At 43.4% G+C, this 14881-nt stretch overlaps 1 protein-coding gene across 4 annotated transcripts in view; it reads right to left on the bottom strand.

The window, feature by feature from the left end:
* The window catches only part of garnl3 (GTPase activating Rap/RanGAP domain like 3), a 235873-nt gene extending 225632 nt beyond the window's left edge, over window positions 1-10241 (bottom strand). For all 4 annotated transcript variants that reach the window (XM_045692952.2, XM_045692967.2, XM_045692961.2 and 1 more), the window contains exon 1: window positions 9470-10241. In XM_045692952.2, coding sequence (XP_045548908.1) covers window positions 9470-9573 — 104 coding nt within the window. In that variant the 5' untranslated portion in view covers window positions 9574-10241. The remainder of the gene's footprint in view (window positions 1-9469) is intronic.
* Window positions 10242-14881: the final 4640 nt, after the last annotated feature.

Raw genomic sequence — 14881 nt, 5'->3', positions numbered from 1 at the left:
TGGTCTGCTCTGTTGGCTGCAATATCGAGCACTTTCCATCCACTACACACACACACACACACACACACACAGTCTCTTCCCCTTTTTCTGTCTGTCTACTATATGATGCAGTTTCCCACTAGAGCAGCAATATAAACACAGTGACAGGTTGCGAGTCACAGAGCTGTCACAACACTCCATCACACCTCCTCCCATCGGAGGTTACGACAAGCTCACACAGGCAAGACCCCACAGGCCCAGCCAATCAGAGACACTCTTAACGACAGGGTCACAGCATGTCTCGGAAACGGCGTTTGTGCACTCCCTCTGAAACTTGTCATCTTTATGACTGGGAAAGTTCACAACATTACTTTCTCACTAACATTTCTTACTTAGGAGCACGCGTGAACGGGATTTGAGCATCGGAAAGTAGATTTTCCAATAATTCCGAGTCAATATGTGAACACCATGACCAGATGATTCACCCCCATCTGGATCCAGTCTTCTGACTGTTTTTCTGACTGTTCTGTTCTCAACCCAACATGCTGTCACAAGTGAGAGTGGATTCCCCTGCATTGTGGTTGGTTACACAACACTGTTTGGCAGCTGGACCGATTTATATAGACATAGATAATGTTTCAAAGTAAATCACCTTTAATGAAAGCTCTCTCTGAGGATACTGTGGGAGGAGGGAGAGAGAGAGAGAGAGATGAGACGGGGGGAGGGGCGGAGTTTCAGTAGGATGTACTGGTCAAAATGACAGAATATGTTTTCACTGCTTAATCACTTCTATTTGTCCACATACTGCGAAAAGAAATGACATGGTATTCCTGCATGACTCCGTCCATACACGGACAAGGAATATACTGTGATTCTCTTAAGATGAAATACTTGTGTCATGTTCATTAGACAACAAATGGAAGAAAACATACTAAAACAGGGAAGGCCTACCTGGACTTCCACTTAGCGTAGCAAAACATTTTAAAACGTTTTCCATTGTGTGCCCTAATGTGTGCCCCCAGGATACACTAAATCGATGTGGTGGAAGTCTGAGACGTAGGGGATCCATAAGGAAGGAATTTTGGAGTTCATTTAATAAGGAAAGGTATGGTAGGCAGCTGGTGTTACCAGAGTACCATAAGAAGATGAACACATTTCTCGTCTGCTGAGTGCCAGGAAAACGGCAGATATGTGAATCAATAGAGCGAGGTGTTAGGGGATTGGATCATCTCTCCCAGGTGTGACTCAGTGTGTCAAGCTGACCTCACAGACCTAACACGCAGAAAAAAATCCTTATTACTGAGTAGGGCTGGGCGATAAATCAATATAAATAATTAGACGTAATTACTTCCCTCAATAACGATATAAAAATGTTTAGATTCATTTTCGATAATGTCGACATAGAATAATTAGGTACAGCAGTCCATTTCACCTCTGACGCAGCAGGAACGTGCTGAGAAGTGACAAAATGCACGTGGAGAAGTATACGCTCACTAAAAACCACTTAGCACCTCGAGTGATGGAGTAGCCACTGTTAACCACGAAAAATGAGGGATGTAGGCCAAAACAGTGGCAGTGATAGGCATGGAGAAAGAGCAAATCAAAGAGAATGTTTTGGTAAAGATGAAATGTGAAGTTAGTTGTCTAAATTGGATCTGAGTAAAATCCAGACCTTGCCTCGTAACTTGGTCCGCCCAGAGAATTGCCCTAAAGGCGGTTACGCCCACTTCTGACACGAGGGTATAAGACATTACATTTACGTCATTTAGCAGACGCTCTTATCCAGAGCGACTTACAAATTGGTGCATTAACCTTATGAGTTAAGTGACTATTGGGAAATAGAAACTCAATAAAACCAATTTTGCCATGGTGCCCCAGGTTGATGAGTGTATAATTGCCTGATTCATTTAATCACGTAATTATAAACCGTTAATCATTCGATGAGCCGCAGTCGCCACATTAACCAATACAACATCACGACACAAGTCAGTTAAGAACAACTTCTTACTTACAAGGGAACAGTGGGTTAACTGCCTTGTACAGGGGTAGAACGACAGATTTCTACCTTGTCAGCTCGGGGATTCGATCTAGCAACCTTTCGGTTACTGGTCCAACGCTCTAACCACAGTTTGTTCAGGCATTCTTGAGTCTGAAGCAGATATGCACCTTTTAAACATTATGTGATTAATATCGTGATAATTATCGTTATCGAATGAAAAAATATATAGATATCGTGATAATTTATTTGCCATATCGCCCAGCCCTATTACTGAGTGCTACTGACTGGCTGATAACACAGGAAAGTGATACTTAGCTGACTACGTAGACTAACACAGGAAAGTGGTACTTAGCTGACTACGTAGACTAACACAGGAAAGTGGTACTTAGCTGACTACGTAGACTAACACAGGAAAGTGGTACTTAGCTGACTATGTAGACTAACACAGGAAAGTGGTACTTAGCTGACTATGTAGACTAACACAGGAAAGTGGTACTTAGCTGACTACGTAGACTAACACAGGAAAGTGGTACTTAGCTGACTACGTAGACTAACACAGGAAAGTGGTACTTAGCTGACTACGTAGACTAACACAGGAAAGTGGTACTTAGCTGACTACGTAGACTAACACAGGAAAGTGATACTTAGCTGACTACGTAGACTAACACAGGAAAGTGATACTTAGCTGACTACGTAGACTAACACAGGAAAGTGGTACTTAGCTGACTACGTAGACTAACACAGGAATTAGCCATTTTGATGGAGGTGTGGTAACATATTTTCTATTGGCTGTATGGAAGTATGCAACAAGCAATTGTGATATGGTGGTTGGATCTAGCAAGTAATATCCTTTCAGAAAAATGTGTAAGTCCATGATGTATATACCTTTACTAGTTGGTTTTAGTGCAGGTGGCTAATGCAGGAACAGTCTGTCGTCACCCTGGCTAACAATCTGTAGCTCATCTCTTCCTCTCTCAGGCTTCTGATAGTCTGATTATCTATTCATGTCAACATCAGCACAGTAGGCTATTACAGGGACAGATAGGCACACTACGCTAACCGTAGTGTGTGTGTGTGTGTGTGTGTGTGTGTGTGTGTGTGTGTGTGTGTGTGTGTGTGTGTGTGTGTGTGTGTGTGTGTCAGGGCTGTGATGATGGGTCAGTAATCTGAGGTCAGGGGCATCTGGTCACCCTGAGGGGAGCAGTCCAGTCTAGCTGTTCCTCTATTAGTGTCATATCACACAGACAGAGAGCCCCTCCCCACACACAGACAGAGATCCCCCCTCCCCACACACAGACAGAGAGCCCCCCTCCCCACACACAGACAGAGAGCCCCTCCCCACACACAGACAGAGAGCCCCTCCCCACACACAGACAGAGAGCCCCTCCCCACACACAGACAGAGAGCCCCCCTCCCCACACACAGACAGAGAGCCCCCCTCCCCACACACACAGCTTCTGGAGTGTGTCCATGTGTAGGCTTGTGGTAGTTGAATTGAAGCAGGAGGGTTGTGTCATGGGTTATTTTTATCAGACTGGTGGGAACAGGCCTCTGACTGCCTCTTCTCAGCAGACAGCCTAGACTAGACTGGCTCGAACATCTGGGGGAGATATCTTGGGAACAGACCTGGGTTCAAATACTACTGGAAATCATTTCAAATACGTTAGCTGTGTTTGATTGAGCTTGCCTTGCAAAATTGAGCCAATAAAATAGTCTGAAAAGTTTAAACCCCACCCATTTGGCACGCCAGGCAGACTAAAGTACTGTAAACCCTGAAAGTATTCGAAAGATTTCATATAGTTTGAACCCTGGTCTGCAAGAGAAGTAGTTCTGGAGTAGATTCCTCTCTGAGGCTTTGGGGACGTCTCCAAATGGGATTTTAATGCTTCAACATCTGAATTATTTAAAAGAGTAAAGCCAAGCTGTTAGTGGATGCTGTTAAGACAGCGAGGGAAGCTAGATGTGATTTGCTTCAACCAGCCATAAATTAACCAGACAATCTGTCAATAAAGCAAGCCAAGTTACATATCAAACCATGCAGCCTATACGGTCTGTGTCTTGTCTGAATGTCACGTGTGTGTGCGTGAGTGTTGGTCCATCTGCCTGTTTGGATGCAGTATTTGCTGGCCGTTCAGCACTAGTGTGTCTTGCTCGCTCTCTTTCTGTTCTTGTTAGCCTGGCTATTTGTCTGACTTGGAGTTCGTGTGTGTGTGTACACAGGCTGTGTGTGCAAGCGTGTGTGTGTCTGTTGATCTCCAGGTATCTTGAGGGTCCTTGTGAGATGTCGAAAAAAAATTGACAAAATGTTTCAGCACATAAGAGCCCCAGCCTGGGGCCCAGGGTCTCTTCTGATCGTCTTTAATTACCTCCGGTCTGTGAGGGACTATTTCACAGGTATCTCCACAATCTAGCACTGAGTTCTGAGCACACAGTATGAACACTCTCTCTGAGTACACACACACACGCTCTCTTACTCACACACACACTCTCTCTCTGAGTACACACACTCTCTCTCTGAGTCCTCACACACACACTCTCTCTGAGTACACACACACACACTCTCGCTGAGTACTCACACACACACCCTCTCTCTCTGAGTACAGAGAATAAATCAACTTATACGAAGAAGGCTGTAATTTGAAAGGCAGTGCTTCACAGAGAGCTGTGCCCATTGCGCCCACACACCATTGCTTATGCATGCTTCTATTCTGAAAGTGCGACCCACCCACAGAAGACCTCCGACACCTCGAACATGTCTACAGACACACACGACTCAGAGAAAAACAAGAATGCACTAAAGTTATGTATACAAATTTACAGGACCAGTCAAACACTTGGACACACCTACTCATTCAAGTGTTATTTTATTTTAACTATTTTCTACAATCTAGAATAATAGTTAAGACATCGAAACTATGAAATAACACATATTGAATCATGTAGTAATAAAAAAAAGTGTTAAATGAATCAAAATATATTTTGATTTTAGAGTTTTCAAAGTAGCCAGCCTTTGCCTTGATGACAGCCTCGCACACTCTTGGCACTCTTTCAACCAGCTTCATGAGGAATGCTTTTCCAACAGTCTTGAAGGACTTCCCACATATGCTGAGCACTTGTTGGCTGCTTTTCCCTCACTCTGCGGTCCAATTCATCCCAAACCATCTCAATTGGGTTGAGGTCGGGTGTTTGTGGAGGCCAGGTCATCTGATGCAGCACTCCATCACTCTCTTCCTTGGTCAAATAGCCATTACACAGCCTAGAGGTGTGTTGGGTCCCGTGTGGCTCAGTTGGTAGAGCATGGTGTTTGCAACGCCAGGGTTGTGGGTTCGATTCCCATGGGGGACCAGTACGGATTTTAAAAAATTTATGAAATGTATGCATTCACTACTGTAAGTCGCTCTGGATAAGAGCGTCTGCTAAATGACTTAAATGTAAATGTTAAATGTCCTGTTGAAAAACATGATAGTCCCACTAAGCGCAAACCAGATGGGATGGTGTATTGCTGCAGAATGCTGTGGTAGCCATGCTGGTTAAGTGTGCCTTGAATTCTAATTAAATCAACAGTGTCACCAGCAAAGCACCCCCATACCACCTCCTCCATGCTTCACGGTGGGAACCACACATGCGGAGATCTGTTCACCTACTCTGCGTCTCACAAAGACACACCGGTCTGATGTCCATTGCTTGCGTTTCTTGGCACAAGCAAGTCTGTTCTTATTGGTGTCCTTCAGTAGTGGTTTCTTTGCAGAAATTCGACCATGGAGGCCTGATTCACGCAGTCTCCTCTGAACAGTTGAGATGTGTCTGTTACTTGAACTATGTGAAGCATTTATTTGGGCTGCAATTTCTGAGGCTGGTAATTTTAATGAACTTATCCTCTACAGCAGAGGTAACTCTGGGTCTTCCTTTTCTGTGGCGGTTCTCATGAGAGCCAGTGAAGAAACTTTCAAAGTTCTTGAAATTTTCCAGATTGACTGACCTTTGTGTCTTAAAGTAGTGATGGACTGTTGTTTATCTTTGCTTATTTGAGCTGTTCTTTCCATAATATGGACTTGGTCTTTCACAAATAGGGATTTGTTCTGTATACCTGTTCTGTATGCTCAAATGCATTAAGGAAAGAAATGCCACATATTAACTTTTAACAAGCCACACCTGTCAATTGAAATGCATTCCAGGAGACTACCTCATGAAGCTGGATGAGAGAATGCCAAGAGTGTGCAAAGCTGTCATCAAGGCAAAGGGTTTTGAAGAATCTAAAATATATTTTGATTTATTTAACACTTTTTTGGTTACTACATGATTCCATATGTGCTATTTCATAGTTGTGATGGCTTCACTACTATTCTACAATGTAGAAAAACCCTGGAATGAGTAGGTGTATATATATAGCATGGGAAAAACAGAAGGTCACACATTTACATATAAAATATGGTATGCAATTAAAATATTTATCTGAATTAAAGGTTTGGCAACAGTGCAGAGGATATAAAACGTAAACATTAACATATAAAACTGAAACATGACCTTATGTCATACAGTGAGGGAAAAAAGTATTTGATCCCCTGCTGATTTTGTACGTTCGCCCACTGACAAAGAAATGATCAGTCTATAATTTTAATGGTAGGTTTATTTGAACAGTGAGAGACAGAATAACAAAAAAATCCAGAAAAACGCATGTCAAAAATGTTATAAATTGATTTGCATTTTAATGAGGGAAATAAGAATTTGACCCTTCTGCAAAACATGACTTAATACTTGGTGGCAAAACCCTTGTTGGCAATCACAGAGGTCAGACGTTTCTTGTAGTTGGCCACCAGGTTTGCACACATCTCAGGAGGGATTTTGACCCACTCCTCTTTGCAGATCTTCTCCAAGTCATTAAGGTTTCGAGGCTGACGTTTGGCAACTCGAACCTTCAGCTCCCTCCACAGATTTTCTATGGGATTAAGGTCTGGAAACTGGCTAGGCCACTCCAGGACCTTAATGTGCTTCTTCTTGAGCCACTCCTTTGTTGCCTTGGCCGTGTGTTTCGGGTCATTGTCATGCTGGAATACCCATCCACGACCCATTTTCAATGCCCTGGCTGAGGGAAGGAGGTTCTCACCCAAGATTTGGCAGTACATGGCCCCGTCCATCGTCCCTTTAATGCGGTGAAGTTGTCCTGTCCCCTTAGCAGAAAAACACCCCCAAAGCATAATGTTTCCACCTCCATGTTTGATGGTGGGGATGGTATTCTTGGGGTCATAGGCAGCATTCCTCCTCCTCCTCCAAACACGGCGAGTTGAGTTGATGCCAAAGAGTTCCATTTTGGTCTCATCTGACCACAACACTTTCACCCAGTTGTCCTCTGAATCATTCAGATGTTCATTGGCAAACTTCAGACGGGCATGTATATGTGCTTTCTTGAGCAGGGGGACCTTGCGGGCGCTGCATTATTTCAGTCCTCACGGCGTAGTGTGTTACCAATTGTTTTCTTGGTGACTATGGTCCCAGCTGCCTTGAGATCATTGACAAGATCCTCCCGTGTAGTTCTGGGCTGATTCCTCACCGTTCTCATGAACATTGCAACTCCACGAGGTGTGATCTTGCATGGAGCCCCAGGCCAAGGGAGATTGACAGTTCATTTGTGTTTCTTCCATTTGCGAATAATCGCACCAACTGTTGTCACCTTCTCACCAAGCTGCTTGACGATGGTCTTGTAGCCCATTCCAGCCTTGTGTAGATCTACAATCTTGTCCCTGACATCCTTGGAGAGCTCTTTGGTCTTGGCCATGGTGGAGAGTTTGGAATCTGATTGATTGATTGCTTCTGTGGACAGGTGTCTTTTATTCAGGTAACAACCTGAGATTAGGAGCACTCCCTTTAAGAGTGTCCTGTATAAAAGACACCTGGGAGCCAGAAATCTTTCTGATTGAGAGGGGGTCAAATACTTATTTCCCTCATTAAAATGCAAATCAATTTATAACATTTTTGACATGCGTTTTCTGGATTTTTTTGTTGTTATTCTGTCTCTCACTGTTCAAATAAACCTACCATTAAAATGATAGACTGATCCTTTCTTTGTCAGTGGGTAAACGTACAAAATCAGCAGGGGATCAAATACTTTTTTCCTCACTGTAGATATGGACACTGAACATCGATTTTTAACACACGTGTTGTCTGTCTATCCAATACATGCTGCTGAGGCCAGGACAGCATAAACATTAGTCTAAACTACAAAATACCATTGACAATATGTCCACTAGTCGCATATGAGTAATGTACACCCTCAAAACCTGATTATATGAGGCCACTGTGTGGGGGACGGATAAAATGACCACGTTATCAAACGTATTTGACAGACTTATAATCAACGCCATGGCTGACAGTGAGGGAGGGAGTTATGGGTGCCATCTAGCGACGAGACCGGGGAGTGAACTTGACAATAAGTGAACGTGAGTGAGTGTTAGGCTATAAATAAGACCAGAAATCCTCTCCAAAGCTTGGGTTGAAGATCAACTGTGTGCATTTCTGTCCAGTGTAGATACATGTACCATATGCATACTGTGCGTAACATACTGTGGGTAACGGTATGTAGCCTACAGTCTGGTACTACAAACTGGAAGGCGAAGAGAACACTTGACATTTTCTTCACCCCCCCCGCTGCCTTTGATGCGCAAGACAGCAGACAGGCAGTCTATGACCGGGAAGAGCGGGCTAGCTGCAACTCTAAGAACCCCCGGCGTGGACGAGCGGTGGACTCCCGAGTGGAGAGAGTCCCTCCGAGGGTGCACAGCATACAACTCACCCGGTCATGCTGTGCTTGTCGGTACCCTCTCCACGTGGGAACACCTCGAATGAACTGATAATAGGCTGATCTGTGCGCCTCTCCGATCGACGAACCACACACAGAGCGCATGGATTACTGCTGTAGGTTAATATATAACAGTGCACCAGATATAGTGATTTTTGCACCACCAGAAGTGACACACACCCATGCGTAACGGTCCAAAATATGGACGCACAGTTGTGGAGACAATTTCATTAGCTCGATTTTAAATAACACAACATCCAAAAAGACAGTACGCATTGAAACGCATGTTCGGTTATAACGTTTCATGCCCATCTAAACAACATTCAGCAATGCCACAGATAATTCACAAAAGCCCACAGTCTGCAGTTAACTGTAGCCTACAATGAAACATTGATCAGTTCGAATTGACTGTAGGCTAACGTAATAGACCGGGTTCGCAGTTCGCAGAGTGAACCCGCATGTTTATTTTGGGCATTCCTCGAGCTCTGGAGGAGTACGTTCACTTATGCCAAAAAACACCACAACTGCAGTCCACGGAGAGATAGGGTCGGTATATATCAAGGGTCACTTTTCCCAAGCAAACATGTGCCGTTTCAAATGTTACGGGAGGCCAGATAATAACCCGTTTTGAATGGCGCGGAGTGGTGAGCTGCGAGTTTATACCCAGAATGAGCCCCATCACCCCATGCGTCACCTACCTCGAACTAATCTCAAAACTGCACCCTTTCCGAAGGAGCAGCGCTCTCTTCCGCATGATGCCCGTTTTGTCCCGGCCGAGGTACACATTTATATCCGAATTCATGGGTGCCGGACGAGCAGGCAGGTATTTACTCCGTAAAAATAGATATGCTTCTTCCTTCCACTTAGTCGGGCGGCGACAGGAGCGAGGACGGAAAGAAGCGGAAGAAAGGCTCACCCCCAAAAAGAGAGAATGTACTACCAAACTCGCCTCCGCTGGTAAAGGGAAAGTGAGGCGCAGACTTCCCTCAGCTAACAAAGACGGGACCAAAAGCTTGAGTGCAGCATGGCTAGTGGTTTGCTCCTCCTCTCCTGAACTCCATAAGATAGAAATTAGATACTGTTGGTCTCTCGGTTCCAGAGCGAGTTACCGTTACGCAATTGGTAACCCTGACAGGATTCGAGTCCCGGGCAGACTAAGAAAACAGTAACGGTTTGAAGTTGAGTCCCTCCATCTGTTTCTAGACTCTTGAGCGCTATAAAATGGGCTGTTGATTCATATACCAATGGCTCTGAATATGCAAAAATCATGAATTGCTCCCTAAGGTCTTCATTAAGGTGAGCATCCATTAGACTGTCTCCAGGGCCATTCGAAGCTGTGGTAGAACAGACCTGCTGTTTAAACATGCTAAATCCTATTTAAACAGACCTGCAGCAAGCACTGCTGAGAGGAACGTCTGGGAACAGCTGTGTGTACCAACCACTGAATTAGTTTGACCTGAGGGACATAAGTTTGTGTCACAGGTGTGACTAATTGCTCTGTAATCAAGTTAGTAATTTTATTAGTTAATTGACTAATTGATTGAACACCTGAATTGTATTTAAGTTGTGTTTCTCTCTGAAGTGTGGCCACCCAGAGTAGGGATGCAGTCCAGAGGTATGGTGGGTTCTGGGAATATGGGGGAACACAAGATGGACTCCAGGGCTGCACCACCTCTCCCCCTGTGCCTTTTTTGTTACTTTGGTTGTTAGTTTCAGTTTAAATTGCATGGTTTGTCAATGTTCCTGGGCCAGTGAGAAGGCCACTGCTGAAAGGTTAACTTTGTAAACCATGCCCTATGATGTATTAAATGCTGAAACTGGTCCTTTGTGTTTGGTCTGTACTTCCCTCGGCCTACTCAACCCAGATTGTGAGGTGGTTGAAGTGGTGAGGTCGTGAGGTTAAGGATGCTTTTGAGGACAGGCAGCAGCAGATGGCACACTTGACAAAATGACAGACCCTTGGGAAACATGTTCTCATACACATCACCTACACAGGCTAATCGGCAGACAATCTCAAACATTTGGCCAACGTAGGCTATATGTCTCTGAATATAACTGATTCTGTAAGCACAAATAACCTACATTTAGCACAATTTATTTTAGAAAAGACAAGTGTCATTTGTAGATGTTATGCACCGCTCCATTTTTGAAATGCTGCATGCAGCCTGCAACCCACACAAACACTTGTCTTTTCTACCATAAATTGGGCTTTATGTTAACAACCTATAGTACCGTCTTTCTGTTTGAGGATAAGGAACCTGCACTCCTTGAAGGAGCACTTAGATTGAAATGAACCCTTGAGAACTGGTTGAATTGGTGTCAGTGTCCGCTAACCATCTGAAGGACCGCTTAGCAACATTCCAGGAACTGAGGATTTGACCAATGCCGAGAGCATATATAAATCTTCAACATCCGCTCATGATTCAACCAGTGATTCGACACAAACTGAACGTGTCCTACGGGTGTTGGAAAACATTGGTTGAATCACAGATTCATTATTCAGAAACATCTGTTATCCAGAGAGCTGTAAGTGGTAGAATGAACAACTCACTCACTTGCTGTTTCACTCATGGAATTGCTTTTCCATTATCGTAAATCTTTCGATGTCGTCACTTTTTTTGCTATGTGGAAGGTAGTGTTCTTTTCCCTTCATACTCCTCAAACCTCCATCCGTTTCCATGCATCTCCATGCATTTCTTCTCCATACTACATACTGACAATTTAGTACCCCACCATAGATATCATGTACTGTAGTGTATACCTATCATATACAGTTGAAGTCAGAATTTTACATACACTTAGGTTGGAGTCATTAAAACTCGTTTTTCAACCGCTCCACAAATTTCTTGTTAACAAACTATAGTTTTGGCAAGTCGGTTAGGACATCTACTTTGTGCATGACACAAGTCATTTTTCAACAATTGTTTACAGACAGATTATTTCACTTATAATTCACTGTATCACAATTCCAGTGGGTCAGAGGTTTACATACACTAAGTTGACTGTGCCTTTAAACAGCTTGGAAAATTCCAGAAAATGATGTCATGGCTTTAGAAGCTTCTGATAGGCTAATGGACATCAATTGAGTCAATTGGAGGTGTACCTGTGGATGTATTTCAAGGCCTACCTTCAAACTCAGTGCCTCTTTGCTTGACATCATGGGAAAATCAAAAGAAATCAGCCAAGACCTCAGGAAAAAAACGGTAGACCTCCACAAGTCTGGTTCATCCTTGGGAGCAATTTCCAAGCACCTGAAGGTACCATGTTCATCTGTACAAACAATAGTACACAAGTATAAACACCATGGGACCAGGCAGCCATCATACCGCTCAGGAAGGAGATGCGTTCTGTCTCCTAGAGATGAACGTACTTTGGTGCGAAAAGTGCAAATCAATCCCAGAACAACAGCAAAGGACCTTGTGAAGATGCTGGAGGAAACAGGTACAAAAGTATCTATATCCACAGTAAAACGAGTCCTATATCGACATAACCTGAAAAGCCGCTCAGCCAGGAAGAAGCCATTGCTCCAAAACCGCCATAAAAAAAGCCAGACTATGGTTTGCAACTGCACATGGGGACAAAGATCGTACTTTTTGGAGAAATGTCCTATGGTCTGATGAAACAAAAATATAACTCTTTGGCCATAATGACCATCGTTATGTTTGGAGGAAAAAAGGGGAGGCTTGCAAGCTGAAGAACACCATCCCAACGTGAAGCACGCGGGTGGCAGCATCATGTTGTGGGGGTGCTTTGCTGCAGGAGGGACTGGTGCACCTCACAAAATACATGGCATTATTAGGAAGGAAAATTATGTGGATACATTGAAGCAACATCTCAAGACATCAGTCAGGAAGTTAAAGCTTGGTCACAAATGGGTCTTCCAAATGGACAATGACCCCAAGCAGACTTCCAAAGTTGTGGCAAAATGGCTTAAGGACAGATAAGTCAAGGTATTGGAGTGGCCATCAAAAAGCCCTGACCTCAATCCTATAGAAAATGTGTGGGCAAGCAAGGAGGCCTACAAACCTGCCTCAGTTACACCAGCTCTGTCAAGAGGAATGGGCCAAAATTCACACAACTTATTGTGGGAAGCTTGTGGGAGGCTACCTGAAACGTTTGACCCAAGTTAAACAATTTAAAGGCAGTGCTACCAAATACTAATTCAGTATATGTAAACTTCTGACCCACTGGGAATGTGATGAAAGAAATAAAAGCTGAAATAAATAATTCTCTATTATTATTCTGACATTTCACATTCTTAAAATAAAGTGGTGATCCTAACTGACCTAAAACAGGGAATTTTTATTAGGATTAAATGTCAGGAATTGTGAAAAACTGAGTTTAAATGTATTTGGCTAAGGTGTATGTCAACTTCTGACTTCAACTGTAATATCAGATTATTATGACATCATTACATATCAGTCCCCCTCAACTGCCCACCTCCATCAAAATACACACATGTCCCCTTCTGTACAGTCCTATGATCAGTGAGTAGGAATGATTTGGTGAGGGTTTGCCCAAACGTGACTCACACTGGCAGACCAGCTGCATAGGGAGTCTGGAGTCATCTGGATCTGCTCTGGTTGGAACACAACAGTTTGTGATTGGATGGAAGACAACAACCTGCAGCTCTGACTGGTTGAAGACTATCGTTTGTTTGTCTGATTGGGTGGAAGACTACAGGCTGCAGCTCTGGTGGGGCGCCAACTCACTGACTCCACTGTGACTCACCCCTCATGGCCATTGATCGCTGAGTTGACCGTACAATCAAACAAACATATATCACACTCTCCAACGTTTTTATCGTTGAAGACTACTGAATTGGCCGCATTTCAGATATGACATCATCAAAAGGTTTTTTTAGTGGAAATGACGTGTTCGCTTCAAAGTCAAACAAATCAACCTGGCAAATGAAACACCTGGCAAGTCTCTCTGGATGCAGAGATAAAAATGAAACACCTGGCAAGTCTCTCTGGATGCAGAGATAAAAATGAAACACCTGGCAAGTCTCTCTGGATGCAGAGATAAACATGAAACACCTGGCAAGTCTCTCTGGATGCAGAGATAAAAATGAAACACCTGGCAAGTCTCTCTGGATGCAGAGATAAAAATGAAACAAAATGTTGTTCCAAAAATGTTCACCTTTGATTGGAATTCCTGGAATCGTACAGCAGGACGCCTGTTGTGAGAGAATTGCACAGAGGACAGAGAGACTGGGAGCTCTAGTGTGTATTATGGCCATTGGTCTGCTGCTACTTACAGAAGCCTCCAGTACAGGAGCCATAGAGTTTCTCCAGCCACCTGCCTGCTCAATATGCTAATGAGATTAGCTAGGGTCTGGCCACATGATGTCATCATTCACTACTGCATTAGACTGGCACTGTAACGAGATGAGTAAAATTGGTGTTCATAAATAATGTATGAGCTGTAAATATGTACAAGGTTTATGACAGGTGGAATTCTGTGTAGATTAGAGACTTCCAGAGCTCTGAGCGTTGTATGAGAGACATGGAGGAGAAATAGTTAAGGAATGGAGGAAGAGTGTGTGTTTGTTTTAACTGCTTTTCTTATATCCACAATGCCTCCTGACTAATCTCTCTCACACACAGACAAAGACACACACAATGACACACACACGCCTTCTTCAATGGCTTTCTTTTTCCCCTCTCATTTATTTCTCTCTCTATCTCTGTCTCTATTTCATCTTAAATGTAAGGATCTTTATTGGTATGGGAAACATACAGTAACAGTCAAAAGTTTGGACACATTAACTCATTCCAGGGCTTTTCTTTATTTTTTCTATTTTCTACATTGTAGAATAATAGTGAAGACATAAAAACGATGAAATAATACATATGCAGAGTAACCAAAAAAGTGTTAAACAAATCTAAATATAGTTTATATTTGAGATTCTTCAAAGTAGCCACCCTTTGCCTTGATGACAGCTTTGCACACTCTTGGCATTCTCTCAACCAGCTTCATGCGGTAGTCACCTGGAATTCATTTCAATTAGCAGGTGTGCCTTGTGAAAAGGTCATTTATGGAATTTCTTTCCTTCTTAATGCGTTTGAGCCAATCAGTTGTGTTGTGACAAGGTAGGGGTGGTATAC

Source organism: Salmo salar, chromosome 01, assembly GCF_965601325.2.
Source record: "Salmo salar chromosome 01, fSalSal1, whole genome shotgun sequence".
In the NCBI taxonomy this organism is placed as follows: Eukaryota; Metazoa; Chordata; class Actinopteri; order Salmoniformes; family Salmonidae; genus Salmo; species Salmo salar.
Note: the sequence above shows the minus strand (reverse complement) of the source record. Positions and strands in the feature narration are given on the sequence as shown.